Here is a 17,377-nt window from a genome sequence, read left to right on the forward strand (position 1 = left end):
ACTATACTCCAAGGGTTAGTTCTTTGACTCTCTTAGGGTAGCATCTTCAGTTAACCTATACCCATGACTATTATTCTGTCTCGGTGTTTTGCTATATACCAAGAAAGTGGTGATGACCAACAGAATTTAACAAATGAGATGTTAGGCTGTACATTTTACGCTATAGCTATCACCAAGTAGGAAAACATTTTAAATGTACAGAAATAGCTTGTGCCCTTTTCAAACTAAAATTTCCTTTTCAAGTAAACAACAGCAACAAGCAAATCGTGTTTAAAGATGAAAAGAGCTGCCTTAAGAGATAAGTAGCATATCAGTAAAGGCTAATAACCATATACTGGACAAGTATTTCATAAGACTGTTGTTTAAAATCTTGTACTGGTTCAACTTCTAGACAAGGTAATCTCTAGGTTCCCTTTATTCACATCTTTGTAGAATCTACATATAATAAATATGAAATAAATGAAGTCTGCATCATCTTTCCTTCTATTACCATGGATAAAGGAGGTGACTAAATATATGTTACTCTAAAATGAGAAACCATCTCATATTCATTTAGAAACAGTTGCTGGCTCTTAGCTATAAGTCTGCCAAATTTCAAATTCTATAGAGCAAATATTAAATTATAGAACTATTAATATTAATCATAATATTATACTTTACTTTCAGAATTCACATCCAAAAATTTATCAATCATACTACTGATAATAAGTACTGTACTACACAGACTAAGGAAAAGAATCTTCCCTTAATACTTTGCAAATTAAGTCAGTTATAATAACATTTCTTAGATCAGTAATGCTTAAACCTCAGACACTTGCATACCACAACCAGAACTTTTTCTATCTGCTTATTTCCTGTACATATATGTAATTTTTCTCAAAATCAGTTACATTTTGTTAGCCTCAAACTACATCAATAAGATCTATGAAACCAGTTTTGATGTGCTAATTATATCTACCTATCCAACAATTAATTTTTTAAGGTGGGGTTCAATAAACTATGGAGATGAATACAAAATTGGTTAATTACACATCCAAACAAAATATAATTATTAAAGCCAATACAGGCCCAACAGGCTTATATTTGAATTAACATCCCGAAGTCAGAATTACCAGACTTGTTTGTTTTAGAATCATCAAGATTATTACGTTTATTTTTAAGATCACAACTGGTGTGGGCACAGGTGAGTCTTTTGATGTCAAACTCCAAAATATTCATCTTAAGAAATGACTGTTTTTAAAGTAATACCTTTGACTATACACAAAAGATCCCTGGAAGATATATTAGAAACTGATGAACATGGTTGCCTCTGAAGAATGAAAATGAGCAACTTTGTAACTTTTTAAATGGTTCACCTTTTTTTTAACCATGTGCATTTATTAGTATTCCAAAATAAAAAGTTTTAAAAACCTGCTAGTGTATCTAGAACTACAAAAAAAATGTGAAAATTACACATTAAAATATATTTTTAGTTTCAAGTAATTCCATTATACAATTGTATACCAATACAATTCTTTTTTTTTTTCAATTGCATAATCTTTTATGTGAAAAATATAACATTAAAAACAGAATAAAAAAGCTTGAGCAAAAGCTGGGAGGAATCCTACATGTTTATTTTAATATAGTGACTAACACAATCCTAAAATTTGATTTAAATAGATAAAATAGTAATGTAAGAAAGAGTAAGAAATATTAACCACAAAAACTGACTTGGTGAAAAATTAACATTAAGGAAACTCATTAACAGATAGGGCTAAGTATAACTGCAAGTGACAATTACAAATTCAATGTATCTGAAATATTAACATTTAATAATCTGGTGGAATTTAAAATTTACATTTAACTGTACTCTAAAGTTTGAATAAAATGACTCCAACAAATTGGTGTTGGCAACCTAGAAGGAAGTAGTAGGCAAACAGTGCTTACACTAGCAGAGAGCAATATGAAAATTAGAATAATTTTACTTAAATACTAACATTTTTGGATAAAGAACCTAATACATCCATTATATTAGAGGAATTAAATAATATCAACTTAGGAAAAAAATTCACCTAATAAAACATGCAATAATAAACATTCAAGAAAGATGACAAAAAATAAAAGCAAAGATATAAATACTTTCAAAGATAAGTGAATAAAGATATGCAACAATAAATGCTAATCATTTGACCTCAACAAATCATTTAGATCTGCCTATTCTCAAGATTAATCACCTCCTTGGGTTGCTGATTACCACAGAAATCTGCAGATATCACTCTTCCAAGTCTGGTTAAATCAAATCTTGAATGTAGCATTGAATAAGTTTAAACACTATGATAAGCTGATCTTGAATGTATGACAAAGAAGCAGAAAAGGACCCATTCTGGTTGCTTCACTCAAAACATCCACATCCACACTACAAACGTGCTCTCAGTAAATTCACACATACACACAACAGGCTCCTCTTAAAAAAAAAAAAAAAAAAAAAAATTAAAAAAAAAATTTAAATGATGGAATTCTATGAGTCTTTCCATAGAGACTACAAATAAAAATGAAGAGGAACTGCCTAATAAAATGTTTTGGCTCAGAATATTTATCAATAAAGTATTATGTTTTCAAAAATAAGAAAAAAAGCATTCACAACGGGAAGTGGTACCACACACCTATACCCTCAGATACCTGAGAGGCCTCAGCCTCAGTTGAAGAATTACAAGTGCAAGGTCAGCTTCAGCAACTTAATGAGACTTTGTCTCAAAACAAAATTTTAAGAGGACTGGAGATGTATGTAGCTCAGTGGTAAAGCACATTGCTTAGCATGTTTGAAACCCTGGGCTCAATCCCCAGAACAACAGCAACAACAGAAGGAAAAGACAAGACATGCATACGTTCGTGATAAGAACCTGGGGAAAACTTCTGACAGTCTATCATTTCCCATATGCTATGGATAAAAGTCAATCTTAATTTAATTAGATAAGACAATGTAAGATTAGTTCCAGGGGCCCTGCCTTGAAAACAAATGTGGATGTTTATTTTTCTAGGAATCAATTGACTAAGACTTTTTTTCAGAAGAAAATACTTCAATTTCTCTAAATGTGTTATGTTAAGTATTCCTGGTAAATTCCAATTCAAATATTTATTGACACTTGTGCTAAATATAGCCAAGTGTTTAAGAATTTAAAATTTTTCAAAATAGGTTAACACTTTTGGAAAACAAAAATCCTGTCATGATATATGGCCTATCCTTCAAGAAAGAAAATTTTATAAGCCTTCCTAACTGTACATTCAAACCCTCCAATGAATGGTTTTATCATAGAAATATTTCCCATGAAGAAAATGTCACATGAATGCATACTGCTAACTTCGGTTAGGCCCCATTTTCTGGACGCAATCTCATTTTTTTTCTAATTTATTGGTCTGAGAAATCAGATTGCAGGACTAAAATTCAAAAATGTTACATCCATCATTACCTGCCAAAGTACATAAAAGATCAAGAACTATCACGACTCACACATTATGAGAGGCCACCAAGATATCATTTTGCTAATTCCTGATAATCCAAAAGTCATTATCATGGATCCAACATTTGTACCATCACTCAGTGTTACTGGCAGCCTAACATTTTCAGTACACTGCATACTCAACTATCCTCAATTTCTTCTTTAAAATAATAGTTTGTTTTTAACTTCTTCAAAATAATTCCATTTGGATGTTTCCAATGTAATTCCAAAATAATCACAGGACTTTGTTGATGCTTCCTAATTTTCTATGAGGTTCACTAGCATTAAGACAAATTAAGTTTTCCTTTAACATGCCAACATCACTCTTTTCATTTATTAATTAGGAACTATCATCAATATATTACAATTTTTGTTCTCATATATTCAGAATTATTTTCAGGTTCATAACAAAGTTTTGTAGATGATATAATCCTTCCAAGGTTCTTTACTACGAAAAGTTAAATTTTCATGTACCATCTCTCTCAATATACCAATAATCAAATTTCATATCACATATGCCCTAGAAAAAGAAATATCTTCATACAAAAAAAAAAATCCCTCTAGGCTTATCCTATTGACTTTTTCACACAAATGTATCTAACAAACAGTAAGGGATCAAACATTTTACACTTGATCTTTGCTATGGACAAGAACATCTTCCCTTATCCCCATTCCAACTATTACCAACTGAATTCTAAAATACACAATTGAAAAGTCCTAGAAGTGGACTCTGCTCTTAATTTCCTCAGAGTTAAGACTTTTCTTGCTTTGAAAATCAAAAACATGTTTAATAAGTACTCACTGTTAGAAAATTGTTTTTGAAAAATAAGTTGAGATTTTAGGAAAAAGATTTGTAACACCAAGGGATAAATATTTTGGAACAATCTTACACAGAGCTTCAACTCAAAACCAAAGCAAGAAATACAACATCAAGAAATTTTACTCCAGCTGGAAATAATGGACAGTTTATTTTAGCTTCTTGGGATAGACACACGTTGGATTATGGAGGATTATGGGAATATGTATTTTATTTCTTGTCACATTTCAGATTAGAAAGCTTTTATCCTACTAAGTATTTACTATGATATTGGAGATGCTAATCATCATCAACTGAATTCCATGTGCCAGGTAGCCACTTTGTTGGAGGTTAAGAAATATTTTTAATTCTTAAAATAATTTTCAAGATTGATATTATTGACAGCACTTCCTGGGTGAGAAATTTGAAGCTCAAAGAGGTTAAGGGGCTTGTCAATACAATATATACTGGTATACAGCCAGTTCTAATAATGTTCCTTCCATATCATCACACTGCTTGTTCTGGAAAAAAAGATAAAACAAAAACTCCTTGTATCTATAATTTTAAAATTCAAAGGGAAATTCATAAGAACGATTATAGGCTGTTACAATAAATTAGGTTATATATCACTTAATCACCACAATCTTGCAAGATAGGTCCTTTAAGTTCATTTTCTTAAACAAAATAAGAGGTTCTGTGACTTGCAAGATCTCATGGGTGGAGTGGGAATTCATAAATCAAGTCCGTCAGATTTTTCTGAATCTTAAAGACACAATGCTTAGAGACTTTCAAAACAAAAGGAAAACATGATAGTCAACTAATTACAAAACTGCCACGGGAAGTTATCATTGTAGAACTAATATTGACTAGCATACCACTTTGGAAAAGTGAACTAATTAACTGACAGTAATAATACCTCTATATTAACTAACTACATCAGAAAATTAATAAACTATGCAATACAAAATCAAAAAAGCCATTAAGTAGATACATGTATTAGAATCTAGGCCTTAAAATAATTATATAAAATCTTGTCATCCATCCCCTACATTCATATCCTTACTTTTCTTCCAAAGGAGGAAGAAAGGAATCCAAATGAAGTTAATGTAACCAACAGTATTTTGTCAGTGTTACAAGAAAGGCTAAATAAATGTAACACAATGACAAAATGAAATGCTCCCACGGAATTGAAAGAATTCATATAGCACTGATATAACCCCACAAAGTGATTCAGATCTTTTTATACCTTTAAATAAAATTTATTGAATATATAAATTACTAATAAATTCTGCATAGGCATCCCAAACCAATTATGAACCTTTTAAAATTTTATAAATGTGAAAAAATTAAACATTTCAACCTAGGTCTTGTGTTCTTCACCTTTAAAATTACAAAGATGAAGTAAACATCTAAAATCACTTTCATTCTAATGCCTTTTACAACAAATTATGTAATTATACAAATTATATAATCTCTTTGAAGATACCCATGACAAAAACAGGGCTAAAAAATTCATTTAGCTATTTCTGGCCACAAAATCATTACAGGCACAAGCTTATAGATCCTAGCAACTGAAGAGGCTTAGGAAGGGGTATCTCAAATTCAAGACAGACTTGGGCAACTTACAGAGACCCTATATCAAAATTAAAAACTAAAAAAGACTGGGGATATAGCTCAATGATAAAGTACCCTTGGATTTAATCACCAAAATAATAATAATAACCACACACAGAAAGTCCAATGTTGTGTCAGTAGATAGAAAAGTTCAATGGTAGCCGCCCAGGGTGTGGTGGTACACACCCATGATCCCTATGACTCAGGAGGCTAACACCAGAGTTACTGAGTTAGAAGCCAGCTTTAGTAACTTAGTGGGATGCTCAGCAACTGAGTACAACCTTGTACCAAGATTAAAAAATAAAAAGGACTGGGACTGTACCTCAGTGTCCTTGGGTTCAATCCCCAGCAACCCCACTCCAGGAAAAAAGTTCGATGCTTCTTTTCAAGAGTATATATTAAAATATCCTAAGCTTCACACTTAGGATATGGTTTTTAGTTATATCTCAATAAAAAGTTTGGGAGTAGGGAAGAAAGAAATAAACACAAACCAAAGCAAAACCAAAAAACAAGTGAAAAAAATTTCAACATTTTGTTTATAGTGCATAAAGTATGTGTAAATTATATGTAAATAAACGTACTATGTAAGAAAATTATTTTTTAAAAATGGACAATAAACGGGTCAGGATTTGTGAGTATTGGTCAACTAAGAAAAAAATAATTTAGAGTATAAATTTGAGTGAAGGTTATAATAGTTAAAAATAACTTTAAAGAAACATTTCAAATAAAAAATTAATTTCTTTGAAGATATCCATGACATAAACAGAGCTAAAAAATTATTTTAGCTAACTCTGACCACAAATGACCTTAAATCAATTCATACTACTTAAATAAGTGGAATTCTTTCATTCAAATTAGATTTATTCGTGGTCTTTAAATTTTGTTGTATATAATTTAAGGCATAAAATATTGACATTCTCTTGTAAGAAGAGAAAACAAACTTATCTTTAAAAGAGAAATAGAACCTAATATTTTTGCCTTTTGTACCTAAGGCTTGTTTTAGACAATCTCTATTAAGAATGCACCAATGCCCTTAGAATATTGTTTTCATTTTCTTCTGAAAGAGCCCAACCAAGAAATTTTTTTGATTTTTAGAACAAGAGATTTCAAGTGTAAGATTATAAAGAAATGTACCAAGTATCTTGAAAGAAAATAAAATCTGGGACTTGAAATATTTTTAAATTTACCACCATTAAAATTAATGTTCAACAGGAAATAAATCATATCTATTTCATGCTTCTTTGAGCTCAGTCAAATCTTATTAAAATTTTACCCAGGCATGGTAAGGAACCTGAGAAGTGCCTTATAAATCAAACTTGTGTAAATCTCATCTTAAACACACTAGGGGGAGCTCCCTAATTGAAAGAATGCTAAAACATGCTTTTGTCACATTTCTGACTTACCTGCTCAACTATTTACATCCAGTTTTCCTTTCATAAATTTCTTTAAAATTCCATTCCCATATTTTATCCCACATCTTCACTTAACCTATTTCTTTAAAAACACCATCTCATGCTTACCAACTGCCAATGAGACAACTTTGATCAAGTTACATTATTTTCATTCACACCTGCTTCTCTAAAATGAAATACAAAGCCCAAGGAATATGCAACTAATAGATTTCAAAACATGTAACAGAAAGCAGTTTTAAATCTTACTAGACTTTTATAATTTCAAACTTAAAGCTGAAGAGAGGTAAACTGAAGAGAGGTATTATCCAGTTTGTCTACTGAGCACTTCAAAAAATTTAAGTGTATTTTAAATATATGTCCCACTTAAACCTCTCATTAATTCTATAACAAAAAGGGCATAATGGTTTCATTATTGCCAATTTGGAATAAGAAGAGGCTGACTGCCCAATGTTACATAGTAATTCAAAGTCAAGGTCAAAATTAGGATACCAATTCTCACATCTCTAGTCCTTGCTTTTCTTTTACGTAACAAAGACGGGGAGAAAACATTAACTTTGACTGTACAGTTCCCTCTCTGTATGGATAGATATGGGGGGAGGGTTATCTACACCTACACACACACACACAGACAACACACAGAGGCATATTTTTTTTTTTAAAGGTACTGGGGACTGAACCCAGGGCCTCGTGCATGTTAAGCAAGCACTCTATCACTGAGCTATATATATATCCCCATCTCTCCACCAAATTAAAAATACTTTAAGGAGACTTAAAAAAGTTCAAGGACTTGACAAAACCAAACAATAAGGAAATTAAGAGATGAACAAGGACAAGAAAAGGTGAATCCTTCCATCATAAAATTAGCTTGAAACAGATTTAAGACCCAAACATAGATCTAACACTCTTAAAACATAGAGAAAAGTTTCAATGATACTGCACTTTGCAATGATTTTTGTGGATACACCACCAAAAGCACAGGCAACAAAAGTGAAAATAGATAAAAAGAACTACATAAAAATGTAAAACTTCTGTGCAGCAAAGGACACAATCAATAGAGAAAATACAACCCACAGAATGGGAGAAAATATGTTCAAATCAAGGGGTTAAGAGCCAAAGAAATCCTACAAATCAAAAAAAAAAAAAAAAAACTTTGAAAAATGGAAAAAAAATTGATACTTCTTCAAAAACTGTACACAAATGGCCATTTGAAAAGGTGTTCAACATAATCTACATTAATGCAAATAAAAATCATGAGACGGCTAATATCAAAAAAAAGAAAGAAAAAACGAATGAATGAATACAAGTGTTTGCAAGGATGCAGAGAAAGTAACCTTGTGTACTGTTGATGGGAATGTAGAATGGAGCAATTACCATGAAAAACAGTATGGTATGGTATGGTACTTCCTCAAAAAACTGAATATGAAATTACCATATGATCCAACAATTCCACTTCATGGTATGCATCCAAAAGAACTAAAAGCAGAATCTTGAAAAGATTTGCACAACCATGTTCACTACACCATTATTCACAATAGCCAAGAGGTGGAAGTAATCCAAGTGATCAACAAGTGAGTACATAAGCAAAATGCGGCATTCGCATAAAATTGAGTGTAATTCAACCTTAAAAGAAAATCCTGACACATGCTACAACACGGATGAACATTATGCTAAGTGAAATAAGAGAGTCACAAAATGACTAAGACAAGTCACAAAATGAAGAACGGAGTCCCTCCCTTGGTATCCATGGAAAAGTGGTTCCAGGTCTAATCCACCCGCCCCTCCCCCCACTTCCAAGATACCAAATTCCAAGGATGCTCAAATCCCTTACATAAAATGGCATATTTGCATATAACCTACATTCTACTGTATAACTTTAAATCATCTGTAGATTACTCAGAATACCTAACAATGTAAATGCTATGTAACTAGTTCATGTGGTATTGTTTTGGGAACAATGACAAAGAAAATTCAGTTCTATACAGAAGCAATTTTCATTCAACTGCAGAAGCAAATATTTTTTGACCTGCAGTTGGTTAGGTCCAGATATGGAACACTTGGACAGGGAGGTTCAACTGTAGTGTATGTTTCTACTTACAGGAGGTATCTAAAACAGTCAACCTCTTAAGAACACAAAGCAGAATAATAATCTACAAGGGCTGGGGAGAAGAAATGGGGAGTTACCGTTTATGGGTACAGTTTCAATTTTGCAAGATGAAAAAGTTCTGGTTATCGGTTGCACAACAGTGTGAATACACTTAACAGTACTGAAGTGCAGGCTTATTGCCACTATTAAATTTTTTTCTCTTAATTAAAGGACTTTTATAAATTGACAAAATAGGACAGGCATGGTGGTGCATCCTGTAAACCTAGCTACTTGAGAGGCCTAGGTAGGAGGAACTCAAGTTTGTGGCCAGCCTGGGCAATTTAGTAAGAACTCACAAAATAAGTATTTTTAAAAGGGTGAGGGAGTATAGATCAGTGGTAGAGCACTTGCCTAGCAAGCATGAGGCCCTGGGCCCATCCCCTATACTACTCAAAAAAAAAAAAAAAAAAAAAAAAAATTTATACTATTCACTAATGTTTCCATTTCATATTAAGCAGTCACATATTCACATACACTAATCTACTTTCATTTAAAAATATTCTACAGCCAAAATACAAAGAACCCAATCGATAAATGGGCCAAGGAACTGGACAGACACTTTACAGAAGACATACAGGCAATTAATAAATACATGAAAGTGTTCAACATCTCTAGTAATTAGAGAAATGCAAATTAAAACAACTCTAAGATTTCATCTTACTCCAATTAGAATGGCTATTATCAAGAACACAAACAATAATAGATGTTGGCGTGGATGAGGGGAAAAAGGCACACTTTTACATTGCTGGTAGAGCTGCAAATTGGTACAGCCACTCTGGATAGCAGTGTGGAGAATCCTCAGAAAACTTGGAATGGACCCACCTTTTGACCCAGTTATCCCACTTCTCGGTTTATACCCAAAGGAGTTAAAATCAGCATACTACAGTAACACAGCCACATCAATGTTTATAGCAGCTCAGTTCACAATAGCTAGATTGTGGAACCAACCTAGATGCCCTTCAACAGATGGATAAAGAAACTGTGGTTTATATACACAATGGAGTATTATTCAGCCATAAAGAATAATATTATGGCATTTGCAAATAAGTGGATGGAGTTAGAGAACATCATACTAAGTAAAATAATCCAATCCCCAAAAAAACCAAAGGCCAAATGTTTTCCCTGATAAGTGAAGAATGCTATATAATGGCGTTTGGGGGGTGGGGAGGGAGAGAAGAATGGGGGAACTTTAGATTATGTAGAAGGAAATGAGAGGGAGGGGGGTATGAAAAATGGTGGAATGAGACAGACATCATTACCCTATGTACATGTATGATCACACAAATGGTATGAATCTACATCATGTTCAACCATAGAAACCAAATGATGTACCCCATTTGTGTACAATGAATCAAAATGCAGTCTGCAAAAAATTCAAATAAAAAAATAATTATCAAAATGTTGATAACCTAAGGGAACAAAAACCCCAAATAGGAATCACTACTTCACCAAACAAAATTAAAGGAAAGCCTGAATTTTGTACCTGAGTACTAAATAGCAACTACTCTGAGGGGGGAAGCACTACAACTCTACCTGGTTTATTTTCTAAATTCACAAAAAGACCTTTATGCTCGAAAATAAAATGGGTTAAAATATTCTCCATTAAGAAGCATTCATTTTGACCTTACCCAAAAGCCATCAGCCCTTAAAAGCCCACCAAAATTAAAATACACTGGGTATGGTGATGCATGCCTATAAACCCAGTAACTCCGAAGGCTGAGACAGGAGGATCACAAGTTCAAGGCCAGCCTCAGCAACTTAGTGAGACCTTGTCTCAAAATAAAAACATAAAAAGGACTGGGGATATGGCTTAGTGGTAATGGTTAAGCACCACTGAGTTCAATCATAAGTACAAAAAACTAAATATATATTTTATCTCCATTTAAGATATCACTCAAGAATTATCTATACCCAGCATACACAGTAGGTTAGATAACATTCTGAACAATCTAATCAGTACTAGTTTATTGGGGAATAGAGGTGTAGAGTCAGGCCAGTAGCAAAAATGATGATTTGCAAGTCACAGTGAGATTCAGTAATCCTAACTGGAACCTAACTTTAAAAAGAAAAAAAAAGACAATGGTGAAAACATTGATAGAAAAACAGAATAATCTAGAACAGTATGAAAATAAAGCCATCTACATATAAAACTTTAATAAGACCTCTGAAATTTTATACATTTCCTAATTTTAGAATCTTGGGTTGATTCAGATTTTTAATGGCATTATTCAAAATTGTTGAACATATGTGGAAAAATATCAAATTTAATTAAAAGTATCAAATTTATCTGTAATTATAAGAAATTTAATAATGTGCTCCTATAATGGCAAGGAGTAACTAGAGGCTACATTATTCCACAACTATATACATATCAGCAAATGTTCAGATATCAAAATCAAATATTTATAAAGACTTCAACAGGAAGAAAACTTTTAGTGGGATATCCTAAGTGCTTGAGGAAAACATTCACCAATAATCACTTTTTTTCAGCTATTTTAAACTTACTGATGTCTTGCAAATTCTGAGCATCCAAGCTAATACTTAAAGAATTAGGTATACTGGGCTGGAGTTGTGGCTCAGTGGTAGAACACTTGCTCAGCATGTGTGAGACACTGGATTCGATTCTTAGCACCACAAATTTAGATACAGGAAAATAATTCAGAAACTTAAGTTTCTTAGATACTCTAAAATAGACATGGTCTGCCTTCCAGCTAACTCACCTCTTCTCATTTCCTTCAGCTAGTGAGATTATATAGAATTTAGTATTGTGGGCTTCACATCTTATTTCAGAGTATAAAGTATAAAAATACTAAGGTTACAGAGTAAAGATATTCCACAGAAAACACACAAAGAAAACTCATGAATGAGATTATTAAATATTTAAGACATCCAAAATTCCTGATAGTTTATATGCTTTGTATGAATAGAAAATATGAAATATTTACATCACTTTTATGATGAAAAAATCTTCTGCAAGGATATTCTCTTCTAAATGAACACTTTACTCAAATGATCATTTCATTTTTATTCAGAAATTGCAGTTTCTTAATTTTAATGCTAGCTGCATTTTTATGTGCCAGTTTAAAACACAAGCATTATTACTGCTCCTTGCATCCTTGCTTATTCATCAAGATAACTAAGAAACATTATCCCTGCCTATTATTGAGTTAATAAACCCTGACATGTAAAAACATTTTCATCTTCATGCTCTTCTTTTGGTCAAAGTGATTCCAGCACAGCAGGACCACCTTCAACCTCAAACTTTTTGTAAGATTTACAGATAAGAACTAAAATGTTCTCTGGTGGAAAATGGCAACTGGGAAAAGGAAAATACAGGTTTAAGTTACAAATGTCCTCAGTCCCTCTATGACAAGCAGTTTTTCTATGGAAACACTCTTAGAAATATTTTTAATATGGTGTAGAAGGACAATGGGTCCAAATGCCTTTCCCACTTACAAAATGTGATGTAGAAAAACAGGAAATTAAGTTCTACTATACACTGACAACCTGACAACCAACTAAATAATAGCAAGTTTAAAATGAGGCATTGAACTCAAAAAAGTTTGAATCAAAACCTTAAGCAACAAAAGATCATGTAACATGTACCAATGGAGTATGAAAGAGATTATTTTACAGAAACAGACCAACACAGTTGTAAAGTTACAAAATAAAGCAGAGAAGAGATGGGGGAAGGGATGTGGTCCAAAAAAAATTTACCTAATTAAATGACAAAAGTGCAATTCTCTGAATTGCAATGTATATTTTAAATGGTGTGGGACCATATTCAACTACTTCTAAAGATGCCTAGGAACTGAAAAACTTCTATTAAAAAAAAAAAAAAAAAACTGCTACAACAACGGAACATTTCCATTTCTTTCTATCTAAGGCAAATAAAAGTTGTATTCACAAGACAAATTTCCTTGAATGTGTGAATCTCATGAAACTTGTTGATTATGGAACTTGGTAAAGAACACAATGTATACCTAAATATATCATTATGGTTAATACTGCTTTGTACTACAATATAAGAACTAAATTACTTGGGTATAATATTCCTTTATTATGTATACCATTACACATTCTTCAGTATCCTATATTTCAGAGTAACATTATAAAACGTTATAATGGACCACCTCACATTATTCCATAGTGAATGAATGATTATGTAATTTAAATCTCTGGCCTCATCCTCAAGTAGATAGAAGAGAGGGACTTCCTTACTGAAGAAAGAAAGGGGTTATTTCATATTTACAAGACAACCTATTTTCCAAGGGTTAAGAATTTAAAAACAAAACTCTGGACCTGCCATTTAACTCAATATTCATCCTGCCATAGTTGCTAACAGTGTAAGCTTCAAGAGATGAGAAATCTTAATGTACCCAGTCAGTTACTGCCCTCCAAAGTCTTACCTTTCAGAGTAGTTATACAATATGGTTAAACTAAATCCTGATGCAACAAAGAGAATAACTTTCTCCAACATTTTTACTAATAATATAGAAATAAAGACCCACTGATTAATTAAAGTCTATAAGCCATTTCAGTAGCTGTATATCATGTCTGCAGGTAAACCACGGAGAGTGAGTATGCTGAAGCAAGGTATTTTCCCTTTTATGTCTTTAGTGAAACCAAATCCATGTCAACTTTACAGCAAAGAATTCAGATTCTAATTCTGAATACAAATGCATATGGGGGGGTGGTAAAGGATACAAAACCATATACTGTAGGATGAGTTTCATCTCTGAACCATGTACACACTGCTTTTCAATCTGAAATGTTTTATACTTGAGGTGTGTTATAGTTTGGTACTGAACTATTTTTCTACCAAAAAATCAGTAATAAACTACTTTCCACCTTAATATTCAACCTACCTGCCCATAGTTGTCTATGCCAGTTACTAATCTATTTAAATTTAATAAATCAAAAGCTGTCCTTAGGGATTGGCCAAGAGTCGTAAGTCCTTCAGCCTGAAGGTTTTTCAGTTCATTCATAAACGTTGCATGATTTTCTTTCCATCCAGCCTGAAAAGAAAAATGTGAGATTTTTTTTCATCTTTTAAACCCACATACACACGGACAACCTTTATAATCTGACATTCACTAAGTAGGTGTTTGGTTAGCTTCACTTTTTGGTTGGTATGGCTTTAGTTAACCTGTTAATACTGTATCTCTGCTGAGGAAACTCTTCCAAAGGTAGCCAAGAATAACCCTGCATGCTCCATAGTTTCTGGTGGCTAAGGGCCTTAATACTTTATAACTTCATCAAGAAATTTACTACCTAACATAATACTCAAAATCCAGGGGTGCGTAGGTATTAGTAGAAAGTAGATGACTTCTGAAGTTGGCCCAAGGCTGTCCCATCAGCAGGTCGCCTTAGGAAGACTCTAGAGATGACCAAGCCTCGCAGCCCCCCAGAGGGCTCCCTCGCTCTTCGGGCCCATTCCCCTTTAATGCAAACCGGGGCTCAGCGCGGCCGGGCCCGGCTGTCACTCGGGCTAACTTGAATAAATATCCCCCACAGTTCATTGCTGCCGCTCACGCCGCGGAGGGGAAATGTCGGCCATGTTGATCGCAAGCGCCGCCGCCGCCGCCGGGCCGAGCCGGGCCGGGGAGGGGACGGCGGTGGCCCGGAGACTCTGCACCGCGCCAGGACGCTCTCGAATGGGGGAGGGGGTGGGAGCCCGCACGGGAAGAGACCTCGGCGCCCGGAGCGCAGCGGGTGGGGGAGGGGAGCATAATGAAGGGTGAATGGGGGGGCGGGGAGGGCGAGCGAGGAAGGAACAGGGAAGGGAAGGAAGGGAAGGGGGAGGGCGAGGGCTGTTACCTTGATAGCATAGGGCGGCTCTTCGAAAGTGACCAGCATATACCTGTCTCCTCTGCTGGCAGGGTCCCGGGCACGGAGCTGCGGTATGGGAGGAGGAACGGGGCGGGTAAGAGGGAAGCAGAGGCGAGGTTAATAGGCAGAGAAGGGGCGCCCAGCCGCCCCACCACCCCCACAGTACCGCACACGCAGCGGCCGCCCCTCCACGCCGCCCCACACACAGATCGCTCCCCACACACCGCCCGGGGCCGGAACCCGGGCCCCGGCCGAACCCAGCTTGCAGCGCCCGCCCGCCCGCCCGCCCGCGCGGTGGGGGAGGGGGTCCCCGAGCCCGGCAGCGCCCGCAGTCAGGTCCCCGACACCCCCGCCCCGCTGCCCCCGGCCGCCCTCCCCCCCACCCTGCCTCCCGCGGGCCACCGGGCCAGGGTCGCCGCCCGGGCTCGGTCAGTCGGTACCTTCATGAAGGTCTCTACCGCGCCTTTGGCCGTGTCCAGGTAGGTGGTGCCCAGATGGCTGCGCTGGTTCATAGAGGCAGACGTGTCTATCAGGAACAGTAAGATGGGCATAGTGCTGGCCGGGGACACCGGGGCCCGAGGTGGTGGAGAAAGAGATGGTAGAGGTGGAGGCACCGGTGGCGGCGGCGGCGACCGCCGCTACGCGGGGCGGGGGAGCGCGGCCCCCGGGAGGAAAACACCGTCTGGGTCTTTCCTCCGGCTGCGGGGAGTTTCTCCCCCGATAGTTGAGAGGAAACTCCCCAGACCCAGTCCTCCCCGTCGTACCCCTGCCTCCGCCTCCTCCTGCCTGCCTGCCCGCTGGGGCGGGAGCCCGGCCGTCTGTCTGTCGGTCCGTCCCCCCCGCCTGGGGGTCCCGTCCCCGCTCCCGGTCCCTGTGTGTGTCCCCGCGGGAGACGGGCCTGGCTCCCCACCCCACCCCCGGTGCAGGGAGTGGGGACCAGGGAGCTGGCGAAGAGGGGAGTGGGCTGAGGGGAGATTGGCCCTGGGGCTGTTGGGAGAAGTTTCAGGGACTCCCTCCGCACCCCGGCGGTGTCACCACTTTCTCAGCCCCTCTCGCTACTGAAGCGCTTTTCTCTCTCACACTCCGGTTTTAACTTGGGCAGGGGCTGCAGAGGCTCCGCCCCCTGACACGTCCCCTAGCCACGTGATACACCGCCCCGCTGTTCTATTGGTTAGTCCCTGGATCTTCATTAGCATATTCAAACAGTTCAGGGGCGGAGAAAGCTTGTAGGCCGGCTCCGGGGACAGTTATTGAGCACGCGCGGAGGCGGGGCATCGGGTGCGCGCGAGAGCGAGCGCGAGGGGCAGGCAGGCGGGCCGGCAGACGCGGAGGCGGGCTCCGGGAAGGGGCGGGGACGGGCCGCGGAAGGACCGCGGGGTGGGGGCGGGGGCTGCGTCGGCGCGCGCAGAGCGGCCGTGGCTGTGAGCCTGCGCGGCAGGGCTGCTGGCCTCCTTGGCTGTTGGAGGTGATAGGGGTCGGGGGAAGGGAAATGGAGGCTGGCCCGAGTTTCCTTCTGAGGTCGATGTAGCGTGGACCAGTGAGGAGGGCTAAGTAAAGTGAGCAAACACCCGGTTAGGGGAAGAGGGCAGGCCCGCTGTCGCCCTCCGGAGGCAGACTCGCGGCCAGCGATCGCCGGAGTAGGTTCTTGGGCCTCGGAGGCCGGCCCCAGCGCGGGCGGGCCCGGGGAGGGGGAGGGGAAGTGAGAGGTTGTTTATGACCGGGGACTAATCTCCTCCCGGCACTCCGCTCCCGCCGGGGAGTGGGGCGGAGGGGTGAGCCTCGCTCCGCCGGACCTGCAGAAGCCGGGAGCCCTGTCGTCAGAGGACCCACCACAGCGAGAACAAACCCTCACCCAGTCCCCGAGCCACGGGGAAACAGACGGTCCTACCGAAGAGAGCCCTTTCTCAAGCCGTTGTTAGGGCAGTCGAATATCAGTTTCACTGACAGGGACTTAGGCAAAGCATAGTCCATTACCTTCGCTTTAAAGTGAAAGAAACTGACTTTCAAACTCGTTCGAAATACTGTGTGAAGGAAAACATTTCCTGTTAAGTACCTGTCATCTTAAAGTCATGAATCCGCTCCTACAAGTCCAAGAAACAGTTTC

General features: G+C 37.7%; 1 protein-coding gene across 1 annotated transcript in view; it reads right to left on the reverse strand.

The window, feature by feature from the left end:
• The window catches only part of INTS6 (integrator complex subunit 6), an 83,931-nt gene extending 67,600 nt beyond the window's left edge, over positions 1-16,331 (reverse strand). Inside the window, exons 1-3 of the mRNA XM_079136150.1 lie at positions 15,714-16,331; positions 15,262-15,339; positions 14,310-14,459 (exon numbers count right to left, since the gene is read on the reverse strand). Of these exons, the coding sequence (XP_078992276.1) occupies positions 14,310-14,459; positions 15,262-15,339; positions 15,714-15,824 (339 nt within the window). The 5' untranslated portion in view covers positions 15,825-16,331. The remainder of the gene's footprint in view (positions 1-14,309; positions 14,460-15,261; positions 15,340-15,713) is intronic.
• Between the last annotated feature and the right edge of the window lie 1,046 nt (positions 16,332-17,377).

Source organism: Sciurus vulgaris (assembly GCF_902686455.1).
Source record: "Sciurus vulgaris genome assembly, chromosome: 4".
Taxonomy (NCBI): domain Eukaryota; kingdom Metazoa; phylum Chordata; class Mammalia; order Rodentia; family Sciuridae; genus Sciurus; species Sciurus vulgaris.